The sequence below is a fragment of the Dermacentor andersoni genome, chromosome 3 (assembly GCF_023375885.2).
Source record: "Dermacentor andersoni chromosome 3, qqDerAnde1_hic_scaffold, whole genome shotgun sequence".
Taxonomy (NCBI): Eukaryota; Metazoa; Arthropoda; class Arachnida; order Ixodida; family Ixodidae; genus Dermacentor; species Dermacentor andersoni.
In genome coordinates, this window is record NC_092816.1 from 102,808,620 (window position 1) to 102,836,423 (window position 27,804).

At 46.2% G+C, this 27,804-nt stretch overlaps 1 protein-coding gene across 3 annotated transcripts in view; it reads right to left on the bottom strand.

Moving 5' to 3' along the window:
• Positions 1-27,804, bottom strand: part of LOC126541402 (nose resistant to fluoxetine protein 6-like) — a 42,093-nt gene that overhangs the window by 13,473 nt on the left and 816 nt on the right. For 2 of the 3 annotated variants that reach the window (XM_050188169.3, XM_055076218.2), the window contains exons 2-10: positions 26,289-26,863; positions 24,138-24,349; positions 23,077-23,188; positions 17,091-17,175; positions 11,897-11,988; positions 10,343-10,522; positions 7,891-7,984; positions 5,662-5,748; positions 3,437-3,602 (exon numbers count right to left, since the gene is read on the bottom strand). In XM_050188169.3, coding sequence (XP_050044126.1) covers positions 3,437-3,602; positions 5,662-5,748; positions 7,891-7,984; positions 10,343-10,522; positions 11,897-11,988; positions 17,091-17,175; positions 23,077-23,188; positions 24,138-24,349; positions 26,289-26,658 — 1,398 coding nt within the window. In that variant the 5' untranslated portion in view covers positions 26,659-26,863. Of the gene's footprint in view, positions 1-3,436; positions 3,603-5,661; positions 5,749-7,890; positions 7,985-10,342; positions 10,523-11,896; positions 11,989-17,090; positions 17,176-23,076; positions 23,189-24,137; positions 24,350-26,288; positions 26,952-27,804 lie in introns of those variants that run through there. The other variant, XM_072287268.1, reaches the window with a different exon arrangement.

The following is a 27,804-nucleotide window of genomic DNA, read 5'->3' on the forward strand; positions in this document are numbered from 1 at the left end:
GGCTTTTATCGTCTTTAACAGTGAAACGGCACCGATACTCGCATTGCCATTGGCTGCGACGCCACGTCACGAGCTGCACCGTGACGGAGCAGAGTGAGCGAAAGTGAACACCAGCTGCCGCGCTATGCCGCCAAGTGTTGCGCGACGGCAGAGGTCGCCTCGCTCTCGGCACGAGCGCTCCTCGAAGGAGCAGGTCCAACACCTTGTAAATAGCGGGCCTGTGCACTCCGCTTTATGACGTCATGCTGCTTGGACTGACATTTATACCGCCAAGCCCGCCGTGACGAAAGCGGTGACGTCCAAATCATCGCGCCTTACTCGGGAGCACCCCCATTTGATCCTATGGCAGTCGGGCAAGGCAGCATAACATGAATCGAAGTGCACAGGCCTGCAGCTATCCAGGAGGCGTCGACACAGCAGGCCAAAGGGAACACACACTGCGGCGCTGGCGCGCCAGGCGTTGCGCCTGCGGAGAGGGCATCGCCGCGTCGGTGGCATGCAGTGTTGGCACTGCACCCTGCTGCTGCTTGCTGGCTAAGATAGTACGTACCGCTTTGGTGCATTCTTCGCAGCGCAGGACTCGAAGGGCCGCGCCATTCAATTAAACATTAATGGTTTCGCACTCACAACTCGTAAGAAATGCTTAGGTGTCCTCCAATTTTTCCAACAATGCTCTGGCTCATCCCCGATGTTTTTGACTTTGGTTACGTGAATTTTGAGTCAGGAAATCGGACTAAGGACAGATAAGAATTGTCTTACATTATAAGGCCATAAGACGTTTATTTATTGATATTTTAGAGTCCTGGCCCACGGATTGCTTGAACAGGCCAACTTTATGTGGTTCACATTGTAGTGAACATTCCCAGAATAGTTAAAGTACTTCGGAAGTCCACGTGGAATGAACGTTCCAAAAATTGAGCGTACTATACGGGGTGATCATTCTTAAGATTTCCGGAATTTTTAAAAATGGCCTGTGGCAGATAGCGTAATTCTTATCCTTGAGCTGTAATATTCCATAAGGGGGAATTTACTACCACGAGGAAGCGAAGCGCATATTCACCTAATCAATAGAGTTCACAAACGAACTTCTCAATCATTTTATGACCAATATCGCAATTTACGAATTTTATCCGGTGAGATTGCAAGACGTGTCCCCATGAAATGAACCTCCAGGATGACACCAGTTTCCATATGTTCTTTCCCAAAATGTTGCACGAAATATATGGGCGTTCCAGTTACTCTTATACTTCAATTCATAAAACAGCGTTTTATTAAGGAATTCAGCAGAGGCACGATTACTTACGTACGCGAATGCGAAAGCATGATAGTCCCTCTAGTGAAATGTTTCGGTTGATAATTTCCACAGGCAATAAACTTGTTTCTCCTGATTCCGTGTTCGTGTGTTTGCGTATGCGCTGGCCACAGGCCGGCTCAATTTAGCGACTCATGACGTGGCGTCGAGAGCCCATCACACAGACACAACAGCAATGAAATCCGAAGAGCAAGTGACACGCAGGAGGCAGCGCGCTCATTTTATACACTCAGGACATGGCAGCACTTCCTCTCCATTGGCTGCGCCGTCACGTGCCCAATGACGCACGCACTAGGCCACGCCTTTAGTCAGCCAGATGGCTGCGACGTCACGTGGTGAGTGACGAACGCACTAGGCACACCTTTAGTCAGCGAGAACAATGCAGCCGCCGTGGAAGCGGAGAAGCATGCTGGTCTCGGATGCTTGGGTTCAATTCCCACTCAGACCGAAACATAACAAATTTTCTTTTCAAAGGCGCTACTTTCCTTACAGGAACCTAAATAAGAATTTTGCAGTCAATCCGAGCATTTATTCATGTGTCCTAACTCTTTGCGCCGTCGCCCATATTATTTGCAACCATCGCTTGATAGCACCGGATTTTCTGCCTCGTGGGAGATACAATGTTTGTGCCCTAAAAATTGACAACTTCGCGGATGGTGTTAGAGTCGAGCCCCCTACCTCTGCATGACGCGTCCAATGACGTACTAATTCATTTATGGCGGCGGTTGGTCAAGTACCTCTTGGTTATGCTCAAAATAAAGATATTTAGCCTAGTTGAATAATCAACAGATTTATGCCCTGTGAGATTTTGAGAGTTGTTGAACAGCTCCTCGCAAGTAGAAATGCATAACTACGGGAGATCTTGAAGACATAAATTAAAGGACATGAGCAAGTTGAGAAAGAGTTCTCTAAAGCAAAGCTTTCTTCATCTACACCTATTGGTTTCGGTCTGAGTCTGTAGAGCTCTTGCCAAGTAGGCTCAGCAGGATTGTCACACAAGCTGTCGGTCAACAGCAATGAAAACAAAAAAAGAACTAGGCGCGCAACGATGTGGTTTTAAACCGAGTCCCCGGACACAGCAGCCGGATACTCTAACCACTGCACCATACCTACAGGTTTCTAACGCGCGCCAAATACTGTGCTTTACGATTTCTCAATCGCTGCAGCTAGCGCGTTCAGGTGATTGACACTCGCATTAGCACTTGGGAGCATAAGAATCGGTATAAAAACGCTATTTTATGTCATCTCGACCAGAAAACGCAGGCTGAATGCAAGTACAATTTCATAACTACTACAAACCACCTAACCTAATCTAACCACATCAGCAAAATTTGTTTCGTTGCATCTTGGAAACTTCGTTTTCTTCAACACAAAGGAAAATGGACATCATGTCACGTAAACTTGTTGGCATATAACTCATTTGTAATGCCACAGCCGTAATATGAGAGTGCTGTTTGGGAGCCCTCCTTAAATAAGGACATCCGCAAACTCTAGATGACTCAAACAAAAGCTCTTTGTTCAATTTGTGGTATAAATAAAAACTGTGCTTATATTTCAGAAGTAATTACATCTAATTGCATCGCAAACATAGAAAACTATTTAGGGAGTTTTCCTATTGGAAGTTTTGTATTTCCTTCCCTCACACTAACTTACACGTACCCTTAGGCCATACGTGAAAGATCACCCTGTCGCCTTCATTATATTTCTGGTTTTTTTTCCTATCTATTCTACTCCTTTTCCCTTTCCCAAGAGTAGTGTTGCCGACTGAAAACGTCTTTCGTTAACTTCGCTACCCTTCCCTCTTCGTTTCTTTCTCTCTACCATCAATCAGGTAGAAATATACACCACCTTGATAGTAACCTTGTCCACTTGCCGACGTAGATTTTAACACATTCTTGTCCAATGTGCGTCCACCCACGCAGGAGAATGCTTTGCCAGGTGATGCATTTGCTACGGGTGATGTGTCTGCTTTTAAAGAGCGTATTTTACCTTTCCAATGGGTGTTTTCCTCATGCTTTCCTCATGCCATTGCGCAGCCCAGTAAAGAAGTCAAAGCATTTTCTTGTGAACTTCACTACGTAAATGTTCATGCGTGCGAGATATCTACGCTTCCGTGAGACTCACCCCAGCAGCGGTTCCATATAAATTTTTTATGTGAAGTAGAAATTGCCACCAGTGCTTGTCTACGTCGTCGTATAACTTTAAAAAGAATGCGTTGACGTCAGGACCATCAACGAAGTGGGGGAGCAGGTACAAGCACATAACGACGAACACCGGAGGAGAGAGAAACCTGCGGAAGAAATGGTGTAGTCATTACAAATACATAAATCAAGGCAAAAAATTGACTCGCCATCCCGGCCCTGCGAAAGTGGAGGTCCAGCGAAGCTGTTGCAAAACTACCACTACAACGTTTGGGTGGGTATGCAATGCTTTAGTGATGGTTCGGATGCTTGCTTTGACCTTGTTCTTTATAGAAACGTATTCTGTTCTTTGTCTTGTGTGGGTGATTTCAATGAATGTATCCTTTGTTCGATTCACATTGCTGAGCACTTGTAGCCTCTGCCTTACGAGGGTATGAGCCATTGCATTTTTGGCTTGCTTACAGGAGTATGAGCCATTGCTGATGTTGAGAGCCTTGTTTTGAGCTTGCTCTTTATTGAAACGCACGCTGTTCTGTACGTTGTATGCGTGATTTCAATGAATGTATGCACTGTTGGCTTCACTTTGCTGACTGCTTGTGGCCTCTGCATTTCGAGGGGGATGAACTATTGCATTTTGTTTGCTTAGGGGATTATGATCCATTGGTGCTGATGATAATTTTCCTCGCGGACAGGCACGAAAAAATGCCGACCACCGAAAGGCTAACAGCTTCGCTGTGAAAATTATTACCCCTGGGCAGCGATTGAGGAAGATCTGACACCCACTTCATTGGGTCATATGGTACTTCTCTGACATTAAATTCGACGACAGCTGTACCAAACGTGTTTAATGTCGTCGCGCATAAGAAAGACCTAAAGTTGAACCACTGCCAAATAAAGATCTGCTGGGTGGTAAAGGTCGGGGAGGAGGATCTCTCTTGATAACACCTTTCGTTGGCAATTATTATGCCCACGGGAAAATTTTATTTAACCACATTTCATGCATCTTAATTAATACATTAATAACTTTAACATACACATTAATAACTTTCAATTCATCAGTGAATATTCTCAACTTTTTTCAAAGCAGACTCCATAAGACTTGTCTGCAAACGATAACCATGTATCAGAACAACTATTTTCTCGTCCGGGATACTTGGAAAGCACCTATCCAGGAAGTTGAAAAATGTGACATGTAACCTATCGCGAAAAAGAATTTTCCACCTGCTACATCACCACATGTTGACACCCAAAGCAAACACTCAGTCATTTACCTTCTAACTGATTTTACTGCGACAGCTTACGGATACCATCGGAGATTGCAGCACAGGCCCAAATTTAAGTATTTTGATATGTACACAAGATATTTTAAATATTTTAAGCACTATCTTGGCGTGCACAACTGAGCACACGGCTCCTCGAAGAGATAATAAACTTGATGTATACCAGAAAGACAATACATGGAATTAAGAAACCAGAAAAACAAGCGCTGTGCACAAAGTCGTTGCCAACCTAAGAATGCTATACATGGGCAGTACACCACTGTGCAAGTCAAGCAGAATTTTTGAGGCTGCCAGCCAATCACGGTTTCTTATTTTGGTGAAGAAGCGGCAGAGGTAAACCATGTTCAACGTCGCCGTCTCTCCGGGATTAGGTTTTAGTAGCGAGGGAGCACAGGGGGCAGCACTATGGTGTTCGGTGGAATTATTCTGTTGAATTCATATTCAAACAACAGCAATTCACTTCTTTTGTTATCAGCTGCTGCAGAAACATTACACAGAAAACATGATCGTGATTGTCACTTATTTTTAGGTAACTGCTCCTGCGAGCGTTACAATTAAGTGACAGCTCGATATTTTTCTCATCTATCTGCCTCGGGAAGCGCCTGCTTTCCTGATTGCGGTGTTTTCGGCGTTTCTGTTTTTAGGATTAAAAATTGGGCAAGTTGGTAAGGATCCACCTTCAACAGCACCACTTTATAGAGGGACAAGCGACATGAAGAGCTGATGTTTGTGGTCTTTCGCTCGTCGATGCCTTAAGCGATGCTGTTGAAGACGGATCGCACATAACACTTCGGTTCAAATATATTGACACGTTTTCTGATCAAATAATTTCGGTTAGCGTTATGTACTGGTTCGTATCAATTTCTCGTTAGGGGAATTCTTATTTGGAATACAAGAACCAGTAGAATGCAAATACGAGGTTTCTTACCTGATCAGTCGCCTAACAACGTTGGTGAGGAATACAAGCAGCCCATTTTTGTTCTGTTTATTCATGGTGAAGCAGAGGAAGAAACCGCTGCAAAAGTGGGTGCGCATAGCAAATATAGCGTGACAGACAAAACGCAACGTTGAGAAGAGCAAACAGTAGTGGTATCGCGCTTCAAATATGAACAAGAAACAGTCATTTTTCAATGGAGATAATGGCTCGGTTTGTTGCTGGTTCATGACCAGAAGTATTAAGTGAGGTCTTGCACTTCTCTCACTGTACTTCAAGGTATGAGAAAATTAACGCATGAATTAATCAAGAACACAGAAAATTACACTCTAGCGCGTCAATGAAATGCGAAACACTATGGTGACCCCTTGATCAAACTATATTCTGAAAAGTAAAGACAGAACGAGGAGAATTAGGTAACGTAACACGTAAAGAACGTTTTCGTCCTGTACACTCGCTTGTAACGAACACATAAACATAGTTTACCGAATCATCGGTTGTCGAAGCGCTCGATAAGGTTCCTGAAATTTTCTTGGACATCCCTAATGACATTAGGGGCTTAAATAAGAGACCTCCGCAGGGCGAGGGTGGAGTGGTTTTTTCGGCGGAAGGATGGCACGAGAACATTTTTATCATTCAAAGAATGAGCTGTAGTAGCCTTGAAGATTGACCTTCGCGGCAAAGGAGAGACAGTGTCGTGCGACCGCGTGAAACCAGCCTATCTTGAACCTTAACTGTTAATTCCTTGCGCAATTCACACCAAAGCCTCCGGCATTATAGGGGGGAGGGGAGGGGGGTGGGGCCCTTGTAGCGACCGTCCGTCACTTCATCGTCCCCACCATGGGGGTCATTGCCCCTGCTTTTTCTTGGAATCGAAGCGGCTGTCCGACATAGGTGCAAACACTGCAACTAGGCAAACCTGCTTTTACTTTTGAATCATCATCATCCTAACCTATTTTAATTACACTGAAGGATGAAGGACTCTCTCCCTGATCTCCAAGCACCTCTGTGTTTCGCCAACGGATTCCAACTTGCGCCTGCAAATTTATTAATTTCATCACCCCATCTAGTCTTTTGCCGTCCTCGACTGCGTTTCTCTTCTCTTGGCACCGATTCTGTAACTCTTACGGTCCACCGGTTATCTAACATACGCATTACATGACCTGCCCAGCTCCGTTTCTTTCACTTAATGTCGATTAGAATATCGGCTATGCCCGTTTGCTCCCTGATCCACTACGCTCTCTTCCTGTCTCTTAACGTTACGCCTATCATTCTTCGTTCCATCGCTCTTTGTGCGGTCCTTAAGTTGTTTTCGAGCTTCTTGTCTCCAAATTTCTGCCCCGTATGTTAGCACCGGTAGAATGCATTGACTGTAGACCCATGTTTTTAGTGATAGTGTTAAGCTTCCCATAAGGATGTGAGTATGCCTGCCGTATGCGCTCCAACCCAATTAGATTCTTCTGTAAATTTCCTTCTCATGATCAGGGGGGTCCCCTGTGAGTAATTGCCCTAGGTAAACGTATCCATTCGCATACTCTAGAGGCTAACTGGGGACCCTGAGCTCTTCTTCCCTTGACAGGCCATTGATCATTAACTTTGTTCAGAATTTTAAAAAACTCGAGGATTCCACTTCTGACTACGACAAGCGAGAATACAAGTTATCTCAATAAGATAACCTGCATTGTGTGAGGCTGTCTTATGGAGGAGAAGTTCAGCCCAGAGGATCTTACGTACCTAAAAACTTCCTTAATTTATCCGCGTTAGATGTGTTAGATGCGATGAGTAACTCAATATAGAATGATTTATATACGGTTCTGACCTCGTAGTTCCAGAATCTCACGTGCGCCCGTGGCCGTGAGCTCGGCTAGGTAAACAATATCGTCGTTTCGACGACCTGGCACAGCACTTAAAACGAGAAGGGGGCAAAAGAATGATGCTTCTCTCACCCGAAAGGCGAGGAGACTTTTGAATAAAGCCCGTCAACTCTCCGTTCTCAACCTGTCAAAACGTGTATTCATTGCCTCCACCAAACCGAGCTCCCAACAAGTCTTATAGTCTTTGTAGCAAACTGTGCACCTTGGCAGGGTGGTTTTGTTCAGTTGAAATATAGTTTTAGATGTTGCCTGTGTGCTCGTGAGTTCGTGTGGGAGCTCAAATAAATAAATTTGACTGTACTTCTTGAAGCCTCCACATTCAACTTCGGTCACAACTATCGTAACTTACCTGAGAAAGAAGAACGTGTCCACGCTGTTGAAGATTGCCGTTGCAATGAGTTGCGGCCACTGGTCAGAAGCGATGAATAAGTTCAGCACGCGTGCTGGAGAAAGGATAAACAATTTCACTACGTCATCACATGAATTTAGTGAACCTAACAGTAATCATTTTGAGAATGTTCAGCTGGCCGGGTGCAATGTTGGGGATCTGGTGACGTAGTTATGGACCCCCATTACAGAGAAAGGAGAATATTCTTCGCTTTCAAATTGTTTCAAGTGTCCACCGTTTGACAGTTACACACTTTAGATAGTCCGATACTTTCTGTGCATTATTTATAGTCAGTAGCCTGGAAAAATTCAGCACATCAGCTTCCTTTGCATTCGCTTGTTCAATACCATGAAAAGATGGGGGAGGAGCGTGCCCAACTTTCCACGGTGAACAGGGTATTTTCTCATATCCGCTACCAAAAATATACTCCAAGTGCTGCTATAGTGAACGAGAAATGCGATTGCGAGAGCAAAGTAAATACAAATTGCTCTGTTGTCGGCGCTTCTTCCACGGCAGCAGACGCATGATTAAAAGCCCTTGTTAGGCTAACAGCAAGGAAAAACTACAAGTTCATTTCACGGTCATTTTGTGGTGATCCATCGCATCAATTCCACCTGTTTTTCTCATCTCATTTGCAATATATCTCCATCCGTCAGTGCTGAGTATATATATATATACATATACATATATATACGGCTGAACTTTCTGCTTTTTATCTCATAATTCCTGACTTGCCTTGGCTTTTCACGTCTCACAGGCACGGATGGTTGCCCATGTGACAGCGCAGATAATGAAAATTGCGATTTATGTGAGTGCCATTACACGCCTTACCGAAGAATGGCACAGGTTGGTTTTTGATAAGTTCTAGAAAGTGGTGGATCTCTGACTGATTTCTCGCGATCGTTGATAAAGGTAGTTTACGATATGCTCATAGCAGCAGCGAGCAGATGACTACCCTTAGGAAGCGATAGCAGCGTGCATACTGATTACAAATTGAGTATTTGATGAAAAAGCAAAGTGACATTACCGTACTCCCAAAATAATTGTTATGCGCAATTTCGATAGTGACTAATGTATGAATCAGTGATCGTGACAACTCTAATAGGTGATCATTGCAATGTTTTCCGAACCCCCTGTTGTCATGGGTAGTTTACACCATACCGCAAGTAAGAAATAATAAATCCCTAGGTTTGAACGTCTGCACCGAACACAATTAGTCAAGCCCCTTTGCATTGTGTAGTAAGTTTTTTATTGTAATAGAAATACCAACACATCAATCTTTCCTCGCCGAGCTATATGGCTGAAGAGTAGCGCGATAACAAAGACAAGATGAAAGCAGGCGTTCACCTTTAACGCTGCCCGCTGCAGTAGCTTATCGTAGCTATGTTGTTTTGCTGTTGAGCTCGACGCCCAGGGTTCGATCCCAGCAGCATCGGTCGCATTTCGAAGAGGGCGAAATGAAAAAAAATTCCTGTGTGCTTAAAACTTGGTGCACGTTTAAAACTCCAGGCAAACAAAATTACTCCGTAGTTCCCCACTGCTGAGTGCCTCATGGTCGCATCAGGCTACTGACACTATGAACCTGAGAATTCAAATTCTTGTTAGCTTTCAACGGTCATTGTGTATATTTCTTTTGTTCTGTGTTACGCCCTCTTCTTCAAGTATATCAATACCAACTTGCTGTTGTCTATTTGCCTTGAGAGAATGAAAGAGAGAGGTTAGAAAGTAATGAAGAATCACGAAGAAAACGGAACGGACGTCGACCGAATCGAAAGAAATGTTCATTGCCTTTTTACTTTTTGAAGCTTTTATTTAGAAGTTGTTGCACACTTTTATCGATTGTTTTGGCCTTGTCAGCGTTAGCTCTATTTTCTTTATGATAGTGTCCGACCAGGCTAGATTCGCGAGACTCTAAACTTCTAGGCGGCTATTAACGATATCTGGAGTGATTTGTGTAGCGGCTTGCCAAGTATCCCAATGAAGGTGCATGTGATGACGTTTCAGGCACAGAACACACCGCGCTCGCCCCACTACAACACACATACTCGGGCCCATTTAAGCCTAATCACAATATATCGCTAAGGTCAGTGTATTGCAGCAATGTAAAGCCCTTGCGCAGTGCAGGACGCTCATGCAACACTGCCGTACGGTCCAAGCGTACATATCGTCGCTGAAGGTAATTCATTTAGTCGATTCATAGCATTGCTTTGGTTCCTCACAATTTTGTTATTATTCACGCGGTTCTTGCACAAAATTGTACCAACACTTTCAAGCATGTTAAACTTCGATACATTGGCCCATTTATGGAAGAGGCTTCATACTTCCACTCCGTTACGTGTCGTCGGTTTGCACGATCCAACTTACGCTCAAACAAGCACGCACAGAGGTGCAACGACTTATGCTGAAGACTCACACCAGGTGTCCGACAGATTTATGTAGTAGTGTCCCAATACGATGTGGATACAGCAGAAGAACCGCATGCCGTGCAAGAACTGGAGGTGGTAATCATCGTCATGAATCCTGTCAGCCACCTTGAGCAATTGGCGCGTGTTCGAAGTGACGGAGAAAGCCGTGACGAATTGCAGCAGGATGCCTGTGATGAACGCGCCAAAACGACATTCGTTATAAAAAACGTGACGTCAGGGCTACTTCACGCAAAGAAACATTTCAAACCTTGTCGCTCAAAAAATTTCCACAAATAGAACCGTTGCGTTAGAGGGCGTTCCGGAATTTAGGAAAACGTACGTTCTCCCTCCTCTGAGTTATTTCATTGATAACTTTATAAGGGTGGGAGGGGGGGGGGGGGTCACACCAGATTTTTTTTGATAACCTACTTCACTGTTTGTAAGCTCTCCATGACGATTACAGCTATCGAACATCATTCTATTTCTTTCCATTTACCTGCGAACGTCATACAACGTAATTACATTTCCTTTTCTTTATTTAATTCTCTAATCATCGTTCTGGGATCCGGTTCAATCAATCAATCAAATGCGAATTTATTGCCAAGAACACGGGAAATACTTACAGAAATGAACTAAACGTTTTTTATAGCAAATTTTTTATTGATGATTCGTATTTTCAGCGAGTATTTCTTACAATGCCAATCTCTTTGAAAAACATACTTCGCTTTATTCGAAGGCTCATCATAACCTTTGTCGTAAATGGACGTTTCCTTTAGAATATATGACATGAGGCTCACCATACCATATAGACAAAAGCACACCATCATCAACTATATTATCAGTCAGAATAATGTCATATATTTAACAACTGTGCTAACAACGAAATACAAAAGCGTTAACTTCAACCGATGATGACAGCGACCACCAGAATTTCATTAAAACTGAAGTTTAACGTACAGGAAGTTTTATAGAAAGAACTCATGGGCTGCCTTCAGGCAGTCGATGGTAATACCAGGAATATGCTTTGATTTGCGCTTTATCTCTTTACAGTGTCCAATACTAGGATTGGCTCAACACTACAAATGCACAAGTATTGCTAGACATACATGTGTACATTCGTGTGTGCATGTATATAATTTTATCCTACCCTAATGTAGCAAATGTACTTGTTGTGTTGGGCATTCAAGCACCCTCAAGCAGTTTGTTACTCTTTTATTTACCATAATGTTCGTACAAAAAATTACGGTGGTGTCCTCAAAAAAAGTTGTTTGCAGGCGACATGACTGGCATAATATTTTTCTGGTCATTTGTGAAAATATACCAGAACATTCCTCCGCGATTATTTATTGATTGCAATCAGTATTGCATGATGGTATGAGCGAGAGTTAGCATTATGAATGCCGAAGAAAGATCGCGCATTTTAGAATTGCCGAATAGGTAGGCGTTAAAGAAATTCGGAGATACACAATGCCGATGATGTGCTCGGCAAGTACAGTAGATATATGTGGAAGTTAGTACTCGTGCGGAACCGTACAAAACTGGATGTAAAAGAAAACACGTACTCATTTCCTTCTTGTCCTTCGGTTTGTTCTTCAATAATTCGTCCACGCATGTAGATCCGAAGATAATCACTAGCAGCACGCTAAAGAATATCCTGCAGGCGAAAGCACCATTAGGTCAGTGGATTGGTCAGTGAAAAAGGCAGCGATTGACCTCAGCTACGGAACTTTAGAAACAACACTTCTCAGTACATGCCGATCCCATAGGCTTAGTGATATCTTCGACTACTGAACCTAACAACGATGTTTGAAGGCAACCCTGGTTGAGGGAACCACCGTTGAGGGTCAATGGCTGATGAGCGCGTCTTCGCATTGCATGTAGTTTTCCTTGATGATCACCGCCTAATAATATAAGCAGAGAAATCAATAATATTTCAACTGCAATTCGGTTCACTAGCCAGGAAATTAACTACACATAATCGACGCAGGGTGCTAAGTTTCACGTAACTGAAATGGAGACCCGCAAACCCAGACAAATGCAGGGGAACGAAACGGACAGCCAAAATGTCGACCGTCAACGAAAGGTCGTACACTGGCGCAAAAGAAAGAACAAACAAAACTTATCTGCGCACACTGAAGGAAAAGCAGCGCTAGCCCGTCAATTGATGACGTGCGCGGGGATTCAGTAATAACTGTTAGGTGCACCAATTCCTTTATGCGGAAGAGAAATTTGGCCTTACGCACACGCTACCGCTATTAATAATATGTCATATCCTGGCAATACAAAAAAATTAAAGGACATTCTGGGCTCTCCCGTGCCAAAACCAAGATCTGATTATCAGGCGCGCCAAGAGACGTGACTCCCTGTGGGTTCCTTAACGGGCACCTACGACAGTCTTTTTTTTATTTGCATTTCTCCCCCTGAAAAATGCATCCGCTTCGGCCGGGATCCAAAATCGCGCCCTAGAGTTTGGTAGAGCAACGTCATAGCCTCATTGCTACCAGGGTGGGCCCCGGCCACAAGACCGCGCTTCTGCGTTTACGTGAATTAACGAAACTGTGCTCTCTGCAAGTTTCAGAGTGCGCTTAAATCGCGGCAGCGTAACAAAATATTACACGGTGTTCCGCCGGTAAACAAGCGTTTCGGCTCACTGAATCAATCATAGACTTCGCAGCCCTACGTAAAAACGACCGCCGCTATATTGAACCTTATAAAGTAAATACGCCTATATGGCATTCGGCGAACTTGGTGACGTGCTTTACATAACGTCTGTTTCTTGCAGTTTGGTCAGCCTTTTTCTTTTCTCCGCACTGTGGCGCACACCTTTCCTAGCCTACTGTCAGACGCAACTCTGCGACCTTTCTGTTGATAGATGGCGCTGGTGACGTCCCAGTTTGGAAGTGTTTGCCGCGTTTGCAGGCCTTCCCTTCAGAAAAAAATGTAACCACTCAAAGTATTCTCATTGGGGCCTGGTCGCTTTCAAATGATCCACTTCAGTGCAAGCCAGCATGGCTGGCACTTAAGGGGCTCGTTAAATAAAGGTAATTAAAATTAGATCATGTTTTGGAGTCTTACGTGCCAGAACTGTGATCTCAATATAAGGTGCACCTTAGTCGGGAACTACGGTTAAATTTCGCCACCTGTGATTCTTTGACAAGCAGCTCAATTTCAAACACGAGCGTTTTCGCATTTCGCCACGATCTATTCGCTGTGACCACGGCCGGGATTGAAAGCGGGACCTCGAGTTCGGCAACGTAATGTCATAGCTACTAAGCTACCGGAGTGGGTGATGGCATAAAGTCAATAACAGTTTTCCCTTGGATGCAAGTTTGCAACCGCGCTATCCATCCAACAAGGACGGAATTACTATTCGTCTCACGTGCTCCGAATTGATACCTTCGTAAGTTCGTGCAACGCGTTCACAGCCTAGCAGAGCTAAACGAGGGTTTGTTTTTTTTTTTTGTTTTTTTGCGTGAGCCGATTATACTCTAGTGTATAGGTTCTTGCTTAAGTCGAGGTCAGGACTACGGCTAGCATAATTTTCCAATTTTGGCATACGTCAAGTTCATGCTGCACGCGATCATCCTCTCTTAGGCGAAACATTTCGTTGCTATACAGTTGACGTAACGTCAGCGTCTTTTCATTACGAAAAAAAAAAATGTGGGAAACAGAACACCTAAAGGATACGTCTAAGCTGACGAGTGACTCCGTTCCATGTCTTAGTTTGAAATTTAGCCTTCCATGAGCACGTAAATAAGGCATGCTCCCTAAGAGGGTCAGTGCAAATAGTGTACAGTAGTACAATATATACCCCATTATGTGTACGAAACGGAGGGAACATAAACATAATTGGAACATTATTGTCGAAAATTACGCTCCACAACACATTCGGTCCCGTATACACAAGAAAGTTTGTGCCCTGAAACTCCTCGTAAGAGTAAATACCATCCAATCATCAGGTTGGATATATCATTAGCAAATTCGCCTGATCAGTGGCAAGCAGCACTTAAAAACAAAGAGCTCTCTGAATTCGGGCTCAGATGTAATCCGCATATTCGTGCGTTTCCTTTTTTGTACCATCCGCTACTTCCTTTTATTGCATCCCTTCCAATCTAAGTCCTTCGCTCTGGCCACGTCAAGTGCTGAAGACTAGTCGGCTGCTCGATGAACATGCACGTATACATTGCGTATTTCTCTCGCTTTTCAACTGCCCTGTGCGAATGCATTTTGACTAAGTGGTGCTGTCCGCGCACGTGAACGCAATAACAGCGTCTCGTCTTCCTTTCTGTCTCTCAATTCATTTTTCCCCAGCGTAGGGTAGGCAACCATGCGCTTTTCTGCTCAATATCCCTGCCTTCACTTTTAATTTCGTTATCTCGCTTTGTGCATTGCCTTTGCTGTGTCGGGCTGTTCCGCTTCATTCAAAATGTAAGTTCTTACATAAAGCCCTTACGTAAGCCCTCACTAGGTCAGGCCATTTTGAGCTGACAAGCGGAGAGTATACAATGCGCGATAACGATCATGTCTGCAAAGTATTACCTCGCTACGCACCGCGGAAAGGTCTGACATTTCAAACCAAACGCCGTTTTCTCTTCTCCTCGCGGCGGCAGCGAGGAGAAGAGAGCTAGTGTGCCTACGTACACGTGTTCGCGCGGTGACGTCGATCCTGGTGACACGTGATTTCGAAAATTATTCAAGCTAACATCCGTTATTTGTGCAATATGTTGCTGGAATAGGCGAATTGAACCTTAGAGAAATAATAAAACAGACAAATCGAAGGTCTGCACGTTCTTGTTTTACTTCGCACCACAGCAAGAGAGATGTACTTCCATTTCGTCTGCTTGTTACCACGTCGTGCAGTCGCGCGCGCATACACCGACACTGTCATTTTCTACCGCGTTCCAGCGCCGGATCATGCTCTGTGATCCACTTATGTCTACTTCAGTATACTTGTAGCGCAGACTGATACAGCTAGTCAGGTGCCCTCATGCACAGCGCGCAAAATCATATGGTGCTCGAAACGAGACAATCGCTACAGCTCGCACGCGTCCCCGCCAGTGGAAGTGCGCCGCGCCGCAAAAAAGCGAGGAGAAATAAAAATGAACGTGGGGCCCGCGGCGTATGCGTGACGCGATTGGCGAAGTCCGGTATGCGAGAACGGAGGGCAGGAATTTCGCTTGCAGAGGCTAGACGGGGCAAGTGGGGAGAGCGTATATTTTTGCGGAGGAGCTCGCCTTCTGAAATCATGGGTGCGCGACACTGAAATATTTCTATCTCGCCTATTAATGAGCCGACTTGAAAAATGTTTGCGACAGAACGCTGCCCAGAGGGCACGTCACGACTTCCAGCGTGTAAGCAAAATTTTCTATGGGGCCTGGTGAGGGGTCCTTTAAACAGAAAAAAAATAGAAGTGCACACGAGAAATATTACTGTCAGCCGGCCCACCGGAAACAGCTCCTCGGCCTAACAACATCGAAACTAACTTGAATTAAGTATGCGCTATTTTATTGTGGTATTGTACTAATGTATAGACGCGGAACCATATCATAAAATAATGCTCCGTTCCATATTGGACCGTGCTTCACTAGTATGGAACCACAATAAACAGTGCGATATGAATACCGTAGAAGAAGCCCCCCTCTGCTCCACCCATCTTTAAAAAAATGCCCTCAAATTCATTTGTCGATGCTAGCACTGCGATTTCTTGCTCGCTTATGTTAGAATTACTTTTCGAAAGACGGCAAACTCAGTCACTAAAAGTACTGCTTTCTTTTGTACATTCACTGTGTCAACTTTCCGACAGCAGCAACATTCATTTTGCTGAGCTGTCGATAACCTAAGGTCTTGATATTCCTTTTATTGCGTCTTTCTTTACGCCTACTGACATTCTTAAGTATAGATTTCGCTCACTGCCTTTTGTCCGATTTCATACAATCGATCGAAGACACTTAATACGGTAATAGCGCATATTCTTAAACTTCGTTCTCCTACTTTTCTGCTGTTCTCCTACTTCTCGGCATATTTTAATTCTTTCATACTTTTCCGTTTAAAGTGACATGCCATACATTAGTGTGGTCTGCTACGCGGTGCTCGCAGTTAAGATGAAGGTTAATCTGTTCTAGCTTTATAGAGGGTATTGCGTGCTTGCTTTTTTTCACGTTCTGATGCTTTTTTGTTATGTTCACGGCATATGTATAGATTTGTCAGTATTTTCTCTATTCGTACTGAAGTAAGAAAAAAGCTGAGTTTTACTTTAACGATATACTGCCATGTACTTGCGACGCACTGTTGACGACCAGTGGCTCCTTGGTCTTTACAGGTGACTTCGACATGCATCACCAGCTATGGGGAAGCACCAACATTAGCTTCAGGGAGCAAGATGACTGCAGCCAAATGTATCGGTGGGGCCCTTGCTTGGACTCGACTGATCTCAAGGCGCTTTGTTGCAGGCACACAGTGTTCCCTCTATCCCGCTTTCCTCTTTCTGTTCCCCCTTGCCCTTTCTCCAGTGATGGGTAGCAAACCAGACGCTCGACTGGTTGACCTCCCTGCCATTCCTCTCTTTGCTATCTCTTCGCCACTCATGCACACATGCGTCGATACTGCTGTCAATGACTGCGTATGTTTATCTACGAAGTACAAAATAAATAAATAAATAAATAAATAAATAAATGATCAATAGCTAATCGTCTGTCTGGCTCCCAGCAACTTTTCAACTATCTGTGGTGCAGCAACACATGATAGGAGACAACTTACACGATTGCTATCTGCGCTCTGTCCCAAGGTTGCGGCTCCGCCGTTATACAGTTCGACACCTCAAGGCGCAGTAACGGTGGCTTCACTGAAAGTAGAGAAAATGCACATTTTTGTAGCGCTTTCACGAGCCACACATTTCAGCCTAAGCAGGTACCACGTCTGTTTTTGCAGAACGAGACTATTTGCACAGACCGTCACCATGTCAGAAATATTGTTTAGGCAAGCACAGAAACACTAATGCGTGATTGTTGCCTTTGTTGCAAAATAGCAACACGCCAACTAACGTTGGCTTGTTGCTTTTATCAAATTAAGGTGTTTTCACCTCCTAAAGTGTGCTCGATATGCAAAAAGGATCAGAATCTAAAAAAAATCAGTTTTTCAGGTTCTCAAACCTGGCTGCTCTTTTGCGCGATTAGCCAATGAGGGATCTACGTAAGTGCATGCTTGAGTTCCCACACAAGCATGCCATCATCCACATACCGCCGTCATCATGCCATATTCTTCATTTATTTGCATTCGCCCTATTGTGATCATTACTTCGTTGTGAAACCATTGCCATTTTTCCACCGTCTTCACTCTGTCGTCACCACTGAGTTGTCATTTCGTAGTCATTCTGCCGCCGTCGCCAAACTGTCATCGTAATTAGGTCGTCGTTATTCCGTTTTCATGATTCAATTGTCGTCATTCCATCATCAACACGCCGTCGTCCTTACATTGCCGTAATCATGCAGTCGTCGTCGTTATGTAGTTATAATACTGTAATCAGACTGTCGTCATCATACTGTCATCATCATCAGCAGCAGCATAAGCATCATCATCATCAGCCTAGCTACACCCACTGCAGGGCAAAGGCCTCTCCTATACTTCTCCAACTACCCCGGTCATGTGCTAATTGTGGCCGTACTGTCCCTTATTCCCTTCACTTCACCTTATTACCGTAAATGCACCCAGAATTGGAGATTAGGGGGTCCTTGCAAATTTATTATTCTCATCGGCTCACCTAACATTCTGCCGCACCCTGCTACGCTTCCCTTCCATTGAAATCAAGTCCATAACCCTTAATGACCATCGATTATCTTCCCTCCCCATTACATGCCCTGCTTATGCCCATCCTTTTTTCTTGATTTCGACTCAGATCTCATTAAGTCGCGTTTGTTTCCTCACCCAATCTGCTCTTTTCGTATCCCTTAACGTTGCACCCATCATTCATCTTTCCGTAGCTCGTTGCGTCGTCCTCAATTTAAGTAGAGCCATTTTCATAAGCCTCCAAGTTTCTGCCCCGTACGTGAGTACTGGTAAGACACAGCTGCTATACACTTTTCTCTTGAGAGATAATGGCAACCTGCTGTTCATGATCTGCGAATCTCTGCCAAATGCACCCCAGCCCATTTTTATTCTTCTGATTATTCCAGTCTCATGATACGGATGCGCGGACACCACCTGCCCTAAGTAGATGTATTCCGTTACCACGTCCAGTGCTTCTCTACCTATCCTAACCTGCTGTTCCCTTCCGAGACTGTTAAACATTACTTCAGTTTTCTGCAGATTAATATTGAGATACACCCTTCTACTTCGCCTGTTCAGGTCAGCGAACATGCACTGCAATTGGTCCCCTCAGTTACTAAGCAAGGCAACATGATCAGCGAATCGCAAGTTACTAAGCTATTCTCCATTAACTCTTATCCCCAATTCTTCCCAAACCAGGTCTCTGAATACCTCCTGTAAACGCGCTGTGAATAGCATTGGAGAGATCGTACCTCCCTGTCTGACGCCCTTCTTTATTGGGATTTTGCTGCTTTCTTTATGGATGACTACGGTGGCTGTGGAGCCGCTATATATATCTTTCAGTATTTTTACATACGGCTCGTCTACACCCTGATTCCTTAATGCCTGCATGACTGCTGAGATTTCGACTGAATCAAACGTGTTCTCCTAATGAATAAAAGCTATCTATAGGGGTTGGTTGTATCCCTCCTGTATGATGACGACCTTCTGTCGTCATCATACTACCTTAATCATCCGTCGTCATTCTATCGTCATCCTGCCCTCGCCCCCACTTTCTTGTTGTCATGCCATCATTGTCACTGCGCTATCGCCAAACAGTCATCATCATGCATACGGGGTCATACCGTAGTCACGATGCAGTCTTGTTCGTTCCATCGTCGTAATTTCAGCTTCATCTTCTCACGACGCCATCCCATAGACATACCGTCTTTGTCATACAGTCACCGTCGTGCATTCGTGGTAAGCGTTGTCGCGAAGCTGTCGTGGTCACTGCATCGCCATTTTGTTGACGTCATAACAGCTTCGTCATCCCAAAATGTCATACCATCGTCACGACGTCATCGTCATGTGGTCGCCGTCATTCCAGCGTCAGAATTTCATTGTCATCATGCTATCGTGCTCCCGCCATCCTCGTCATAACATCGTCGTCATCCCATATCGTCACGTTGTCGCCGGTCGTTTTCATCCATTTGCCGCTGTACCATTGTCGTCATTCTTTTTTCGTCACGTTCTCGTCGTTATTGCGTCGACGTCATCGAGCCGTCATTGTATACCATCGTGGTCGTTACAGGCTCATCCTTTAGTCGTGGTAATTGCAGCGTGGTCATACCGTAATTGTCACACCTTTGTCTCATTCTGTCACCGTCATGCTGCCGTAGTCGCTCCAGTATTGTCATTCCCTCGTTTTCACGCTCTTATCATCACAGCGTCATCGTCATTCCTGCATTGTCATACGCGGAATTAGAGAGAGAGAGAGAGAAGAAACTTTTTTAATGAATGGCCGGCAGTTTCGTTGTGGTGGCCTCAGGTGGCGGCTCCAAGTCCTTGGACTCGGGCGGCATCTTTGGCTTGCCGGACGGCCCAGAGCTGGTCTGCCAACTCTGAACTTTTCAGAGCCGCCTCCCAGCGGTGGCGACGCCGATGGAGAAGGTCCCCGGCGGGCCCCGCAGCTGGGGCGGCGTCGGGGAGAAGCGAGCTCGAGGCTTCCCGTACTGTGGTAACGGCCGCGATTACGGACGCGTCGCGAACGGATGTGGTCCCATTACCGTGGTTGCCGGCACATTCCCACAGCATATGTCGCAGCGTTGCTCGCTGTCCGCAAGCTTTACAGGCATCTGTTGGATATAAACCTGGGTAGATGTGATGTAGGACCGCGGGGCTAGGGTAGCTGCCTGTCTGGAGCAAGCGTAATGTTACGGCCTCATTCCTATTTAACCTGTCGTGTGGTGGCGGGAATGTGCGTCTTTGGAGTCTGTAGTGTTGGGTGAGATCTCTGAACGTGGTCAGGCGATCGCCCCACGCCCATTGTGATTCTTGTTGCCGCATTTCTGTTGTAGTGTCCCGATCAGGCAGATCCGATGCCCCGCTCTCGGGGGCGGGGGCGGCGGCCACATAATCTGCGGCGGCTCGGCGTGTGAGACCTCGAGCCGTGGCGTGGGCCGCCTCGTTGCCCGCGAGCGGGACATCGGTGTGTGCCGGGGTCCAGAGGAGGAAGACTGTAGAATTTTGGGGTTGCGAGGGCGATGACGAGTCGCCGTCGTCATAAATTTGGAGTATGCGGACCGCTTCCCGCGAGACGCGACCGCGCGCGAAGCCGCGGATTGCTGCCTGCGAGTCGCTGATCACGATCGCAGCACTAGGCACCGTGGCCAGTGCTAGGGCTATTGCGGCTTCTTCGGCCGCCTCCGTGTGTCCCGTGGTCACTGTAGCGCTCGCGAGGCACTTTCCCGTGCGGTCTACAACCGCGATCGCGTGTGCGTTTTTCTCTCCTTCATATCGCGCAGCGTCTACGTACACCGCCTCGTTGCTGTTGCCAAACTTCTTCTGAAGGTCTCTTGCTCGTTTGTTGCGTCTCGCGGCGTGGTGCGTCGGGTGCATGTTTTTGGGAAGCGGCGGGATGATCAGGCGGTCGCGGACCGAGGCCTGAACCGCCATCTTTTCTCCATGCTGAGTGTGGTACGCGATGCCGAGTGCCTCGAGGATGCATCGACCTGTCTTTGAATGAGATAATCGTTCGTACTGCGCAATGTCGTGCGCCTCGATTAACTCGTCAAGTGAGTTGTGAAGCCCGAGCTCCAGAAACTTGTCGGTGCTCGCGTTGAGTGGAACGCCGACCGCCCTCTTAAAAACCTTTCGTATCATGCATTCGACCTTGTTTTTTTCGCACCCTATCCACTTAAGGTAGGGGGCAACATACGTTATGCGGCTTATCGCGTACGCCTGCACGAGACGGATCACGCAGTCTTCACGCATACCATTGCGTCTATTCGTGATGCGACGCAAGAGTCGGATCGTGTCATCTACCGAACGACGAAGTCTTCGCACCGTCTCTCCGTTATGGCCATTTGCCTGCAGGTGTAACCCCAGGATTCTAATTTTGTCTACGTGCGGTACGGGAGTACCATCTGCCAATATAATACGTATTTTGGAGTATTCCCGTTCTTCGTCGCTCAGGGTTTTACGACCTCTCCTTGTGGGTTTGTAGATTAACAGTTCGGACTTGGTAGCCGAGCACTCGAGGCCCGTTCCACGCAAGTAATTCTGGACCGCATCTACCCCTGCCTGTAGCGTTCGCTCGACGTGACCATCACATCCTCCCCCGGGAACCCAGAGGGTGATATCATCCGCGTATAGACTATGATGCAATCCTTCTACTTCTGTTAATTTCTCGGGTAGACCGAGTAGAACTAAATTAAAGAGTAATGGGGATATGACGGATCCTTGCGGCGTGCCGGACGGACCCGTCTCAAATTCCGGCGATTCCTCGTCGCCAACGACGATGCATGCACGCCTGCACGCGAGGAAATCTCTAACGTAATTATACGTTCTTTGGCCAAGTCCTAACGTTATAATTGTTTTTAAGATTGCTTCGTGTTTAACGTTATCGAAGGCCTTTTTAATATCTAGGCCGAGGATTGCCTTAGTGGAGCTGGTAGTGTCGTCTACGATCTGGTGTTTAAGCTGAAGCAATACGTCCTGTGAGGAGAGGTTGCGGCGGAATCCTAGCATGGTGTGCGGGAACGCGTCACGATCTTCGAGAAAGTCGGTCACGCGGGTGAGAACTGCGTGTTCCATGACTTTTCCAACGCAAGACGTTAGCGAAATCGGTCTTAGATTATCGAGGGTAACTTGCTTGCCGGGTTTTGGAATCATGATAACGCGGGCCCGTTTCCACGCTTCGGGAAGGGAGCCCCCTCGCCAGCACTCGTTGACGTAGGTCGCGAGGCGGGAGATCGACTCGTCGTCTAGGTTACGGAGAGTCTTGTTGGTAACCCGGTCCGGGCCGGGCGCCGATCGGGTGTTTAGTTCGAACAGGGCTATCCGAATTTCTGCTTCGCTAAATTCCGCGTTCAATTTCTCGTTTGCGACGCCGTCGTATTCAGCATGTTGGATGCTTTCGGCCTTCTTAAAGTAACGATCACGTATTGCGTCGAAGAAGTTATCACCTTTGTAATCTCTTACTAGTCTACGAGTCTTGTGGCCTTGAGCGGCCCTAGTTTCCTCCGGATCTAATAGGTGCCGAAAGAGGCGCCAAGCGCTCGCCCCGGCCATCTGCCTCTCGAGGCCGTTGCACGTGTCTTCCCACTGTGCCCTGGATACCTGGAGTGCGTGTTCTTCGATCTCTCTTTAGATGTTGGAACACAAATCTACGTTTAGCAAGGCATTTGCCGATCAAAAATGTGTCCGATTGGGCGGTGTGCTCAATACTTGCAAACAGTCGCTGCATACTCACAGCCTATAAAGTTTCGCTTAAACCGACATCTGCTGGAAGTGGCATCGCCATATTTGGTTCTTTCATACTTTTCCGTTTAAAGTGGCATGTCATGCATTAGTGTGGTCTGCTACGCGGTGCTATGGGGTAATAAGATCCCACAAAATATACATTTTAACGTCTTGTACCCTTCGCATAGCACGCCTCAATGGGAGACATGTACTACGTAATGAAATCAAGTGTTTCAGCTTCCACAGAAACTTGCCATACCTACGTTCACCAACGCTTGCAAATCGTCGCGGCTGCATTCGTCAGTGAAGCAAATTCCCAGGCGAAGGATAGGCGCGTCTTCGGCCGAAAAGTAATCCTTGTAGAAGAGAATCTGCAACGAGCAGCATGAGTGAGAACGGTAATCATAACCACAGCAGCACTGTGTATGCCTCCCTTATAAAGAAAAATTCGTAATTGACGGGAGCCGCACAGACAGAAGCGGCCTAGAAGGATCAGCCCTGGCCTTATTCACAGGATGCAGTAGGCTGCGCAAAAAAAGAAAACCACAAACGTTGCGAAGCTTCAATGGAGCAACTGTACTACATCCTTCCGCAGCTGACTGTGCTTAGTCACGAAAAAAAGAACAGATGGTTTGTTGCTCTACAGTGTTTCATGTAATTAGAAGGCACCGTTTCTGAAGACAATCAGTGTAGTTATTGAGAATGACTATGCACGTTGCGCACAGCAATTGGTTCATATCCGCTATGCTTTCTACAAAACAGTTATTTAATACATTACAAGCGTAAGTTGTTGGTGTAAGGTTACCTCACATCACGTATTATTTGTGCACATTTATAGTGACAGCTTGCTCGATGTACTACGTTCTCGTGGCGAACGCAAACGGTGCGCCATAGGTTGAGATTTTTGACGCCTTCCACTTAATACACACGTCATATTTTGTCATATAAAGGCATGCAACTTTATGTTAAATCAAGTTACACGACGCGTCCTTATGTCGTTCTTTCGTATTTGACGCAGTATTTTGTTGTCGTGAATACCAATGGTGAAAGTGCCTGTATTTAGCATTCGTGGTGGTGGCTGCCGTACGTGTGTGAAACTGTGTGCGTGCGCGAGTCGTTCACCACTTTGTCCTTGTAGTTGGGCACGCCAAGAGCAAAGCAGTGTGGAGCATGCTTAAGGATAGATTTACCGCCAGCCTTGTTATGCAACCGGATCTCCGCGTATCCCGCGCTCCTTTTCAAGACACATTGAATGCTGTCGGAAAACTCGCACACTCGATCGGAAGCATAACGCAGCTGCCGCGTTGACAAACGCTTTACCCTCGGGTGCAGGTTGCTTGAGAAGGACTCGATGGTGTCTTTCAGGGCAGTGGCGTTGTCGGAGTAAGCTAGCAGATTGCAGTACTGTCCCCGCGAGACCACGTCGCCGTTCTCACGGCGGATCACCGTCTCCAGACACTGGTCGAAGGCGCCGGCGTCCATGTGCGTACCCTGGAACATCCCCGTGGGGAACTTCCCCGACGCGTCGAACACTGCACGAAAAGCGAAACTTATTTGTAACATATTGTGGGTCATTGATTAATATCATAATCACAGCGTTTCGCAGCAAATATCCGACATAAGGAAAAAAACAAAATACGAGAACTATTCTTTCAAGTCTGAGCGTCGTCAACTATCACTAGATAACTTGTCAGTTTGCTGCCGCAGGTAGACGTGATTTTCCTTGCCATTTGGCATGTGTCCACGAGTCTCATCAAGCTAGATGATGGTAGGCCTTTGTGCGGCTGCCTTTAGACTATTGTGCCTAAGGCACACCCTTGCCTTGGGTACATGCGGAGCTGCTGTCGGTATACGGTGAGGGTCTCCGCAAAAATCTCTTGGAAATTGTGTCCCTTGACATGCAGAAAGCGGAATCGCTGCTCGTACTCAAACTAACTTTCCCGATGGAAGCTGTCATTTTCGTTTTGTTGTGCCAGCGGTGTTTTGCGGTAGTACACAGAACAGAAGTTTCTTAAGCCGCTAGACCAACATAGACGTGCCCTCAGTTTGGTCCCTATCATCCATCCCTGTTCTAAATGCATGTTAGCGTGAATACTAACTTTATCAATGCCCCTCCTACCCGCCGTGGTTGCTCAGTGGCTGTGGTGTTGGGCTGCTGAGCACGAGGTCGCGGGATCGAATCCCGGCCACGGCGGCCGCATTTCGTTGGAGGCGAAAACACCCGTGTACTTAGATTGAGGTGCGCGTTAAAGAACCCCAGGTGGTCAAAATTTCCCGAGTTCTCCACTACGGCGTGCCTCGTAATCAGATCGTGGTTTTGGCACGTAAAACCCCACAATTTAATTAACGCCCCTCCTACTGATAGGCACACAGTCTGGCTTTCCAGCTATGCCTCCAATTGCGGCGTGCGGACAGTGTAAGTGCACGAGTTAGCAGGGAAAGAAGCATAATAAAGAACATCACTAACGCTCACATTCTGGGGAGTGTCAAATGCTTTCTCTCCGCAGTCAATTAAAAATGTCATAACGCGACAAACTCGGCGTCCGAGTCACAGTGAATCATGCAGCTGTGAACCACAGTTAGCAGTTATGGTCAGGTTGTTTTGACTATAGCCGCACACCAATGAAACGAAACCGCGTAAAGACAATTATTTTTTGTAACAAACACGCGAAACTTACTGACCCGTACTGAAGCACATTGACGCCCTCATAAAATAGTTCTGTGGAAGTCTGCTATAGTTGGCGAATAGTTCGTGAACTAGAAAAATTGTCAACCGCTCGACTGCAGCCACGAAGCTAAAAAGAAACCCAGATAGGCCTCTCGTTATGACAGCTTCACAGTTGAAGAAAAATTCGTCCTAATCCTGGATTCCAATCTGGGGCCAGGGCTTTGCGAGTTGGTCACATTACCATCATAGCTGATTAGGAGGCTAGCAGATCGCAGCGTGAGGTCGAATTAATCCACAATTAGAAGCACAGGAACGCTGGATGTGGCAAATCAGTTCTGCGGTCACCCGCAAGATGGAGGAAGGTTCATGAGAGAAAAAGTTACTGTTACCTAGCCGTTCATTTTTTTCTCTCCTTCATGCACATTTGATATATTGAGCCTAGGGCGCCCACTGTCAGAGCCATTAGGCTGGTTAATGTCTACCACCTGGGGTTCTCTAAAGTGCGCCCAATGCATGGTACACGGGCGTTGTTCCATTTCGCCCTCATCGAATAGCTGGCGCCGCAACCGTAATTTGATCGTTCAACTTGGTGTTTAGCAGCGCAACGCCAAAGCCGCTAAGCAACCACGGCAGGTGCCGTCCGGAATGTACGTTTTCAAACTTCAATTGTGCCGCTTCTACAAATGCAGGTGAACATGGTAACACAAGGACTCATTCCAGTCATTTTCTACTTCTTCGCGAAGGAATTAATGGTTACGGTACATAAAAGGCATAAGGAACGTTTTTATTCCCCAAGTACTCACGTCTCAGAGCCCACGGCTCGAAGTTTAGGATGGCTCTGTAGCTCCGGAGCAGAGCCAAGCTGCACTCTGGTTGGATGTCGGCTTGCATCATCTTTCTCAGCAGTGACCGCGGTAACTTGTAGATGCTGCAGTCAACCATGTCTCGCAGCAGTCCCGCGTATTCAATTCCTTCGTTAGGCTTGTCGGTGGTTGTACCTATCGAGAGCATGCCTGCCAAATCCTGGTCATTGTATACCTCCGTCGGCAGCTCAGTCTCTGCTCTAGCCCCTTGCGTTAAAAGGGGAAGCAGCGCGACAACAGTCGCGAACACGAAACTCGCAACTGATGGCTTCGGTCCTCGCCTGCGCCCCTTCGCAGGTGAAGGTAACATAGCTGCTAGCCTTTGCAGGCTGCGATGGTAGACAGATCTGCTCGTCCGTTAAGAACAAGGGCTTGGTGTCCACAAAAAGAGTTCGGTGAAATAAGGGAATGTAGTTGTCGTTTCTTGTCGCTCTTAGAGAGAATAAAGGCGCCTCCAACCGACTCGTAAATCTTCACAATGGTGTTTTACCTCCGTATGAAAATCCGCCACCAACCTGCAAAGAAAAACCAATCCCATCCCGCCTCAGGATTTGAACGAGGGTTCACTCCGCACTCCTGATAGCTACATAAGCTGCTGGAAGCGTACATCGCATAACTCCATTATCTGTCGCTGCGTCCGTACCACCGGAAAGACGGTATTTCCGCACTATGACGTATGTGTCTCAGTTAGTCACCCGTATTCCTGTCTTAGAAGCATATAGTTGTATTCGAAGAAGCGGTCACACAAAAAGATGAACGATCATGATTTTCCCTGTTCTGATTGTTTTTTTTTTGCGTTTTTATCCCCAGCATTGTTCATTTTTTCTCAGAATAGGGGTAGCCAGTATCTTACATTGTCTGCGATGGTTCACTCTAATAAATATAGCTGCAGAATCTGCCATCGGCTCTGCTTTGCCAATTCTCGCATGTTCCATTTTTTCATTGCGCTGTATGCAACACCACATAGCGTTCGGAATGTGAAATACATTTTATTAAGAAAAAGCGGCTGCTTCCAGGCACTTTATTTGTACTTTTTGGGATCATAGCTTATACTAAGGCCCACGTCTGGTCTTCGACTCTAGATGTGGCCTGCCGCAGCCGCATTTACGAAGCTTTTCGTTTTTAATAGCTATTTGCCATTGGCCAACTGTCATCGGCAACCGTATGCCCGGCATCGCGATTGGCTAACGCCTGCTTACACGAAAAGTTTTGGCATAAGCACATTTTGTAACTAGCTTGAACCCACCTCCCTCAACCCTCCCCCCCCCCCCCCACCCCCCGCCCTTCCAGTGACCAAACTATTTTGAATCTCGAGGTTGCATTTAGTACATCCATAGAAGCGGCGTTGTGAATATTAAGTATCCCGTCTTCTGCAATCAAGAGCAAGACATCGGATGTTCCTAGAGCAGACGCATTTTTTTAGAACAGACACGCACCTATATGCTATCAAACAAAT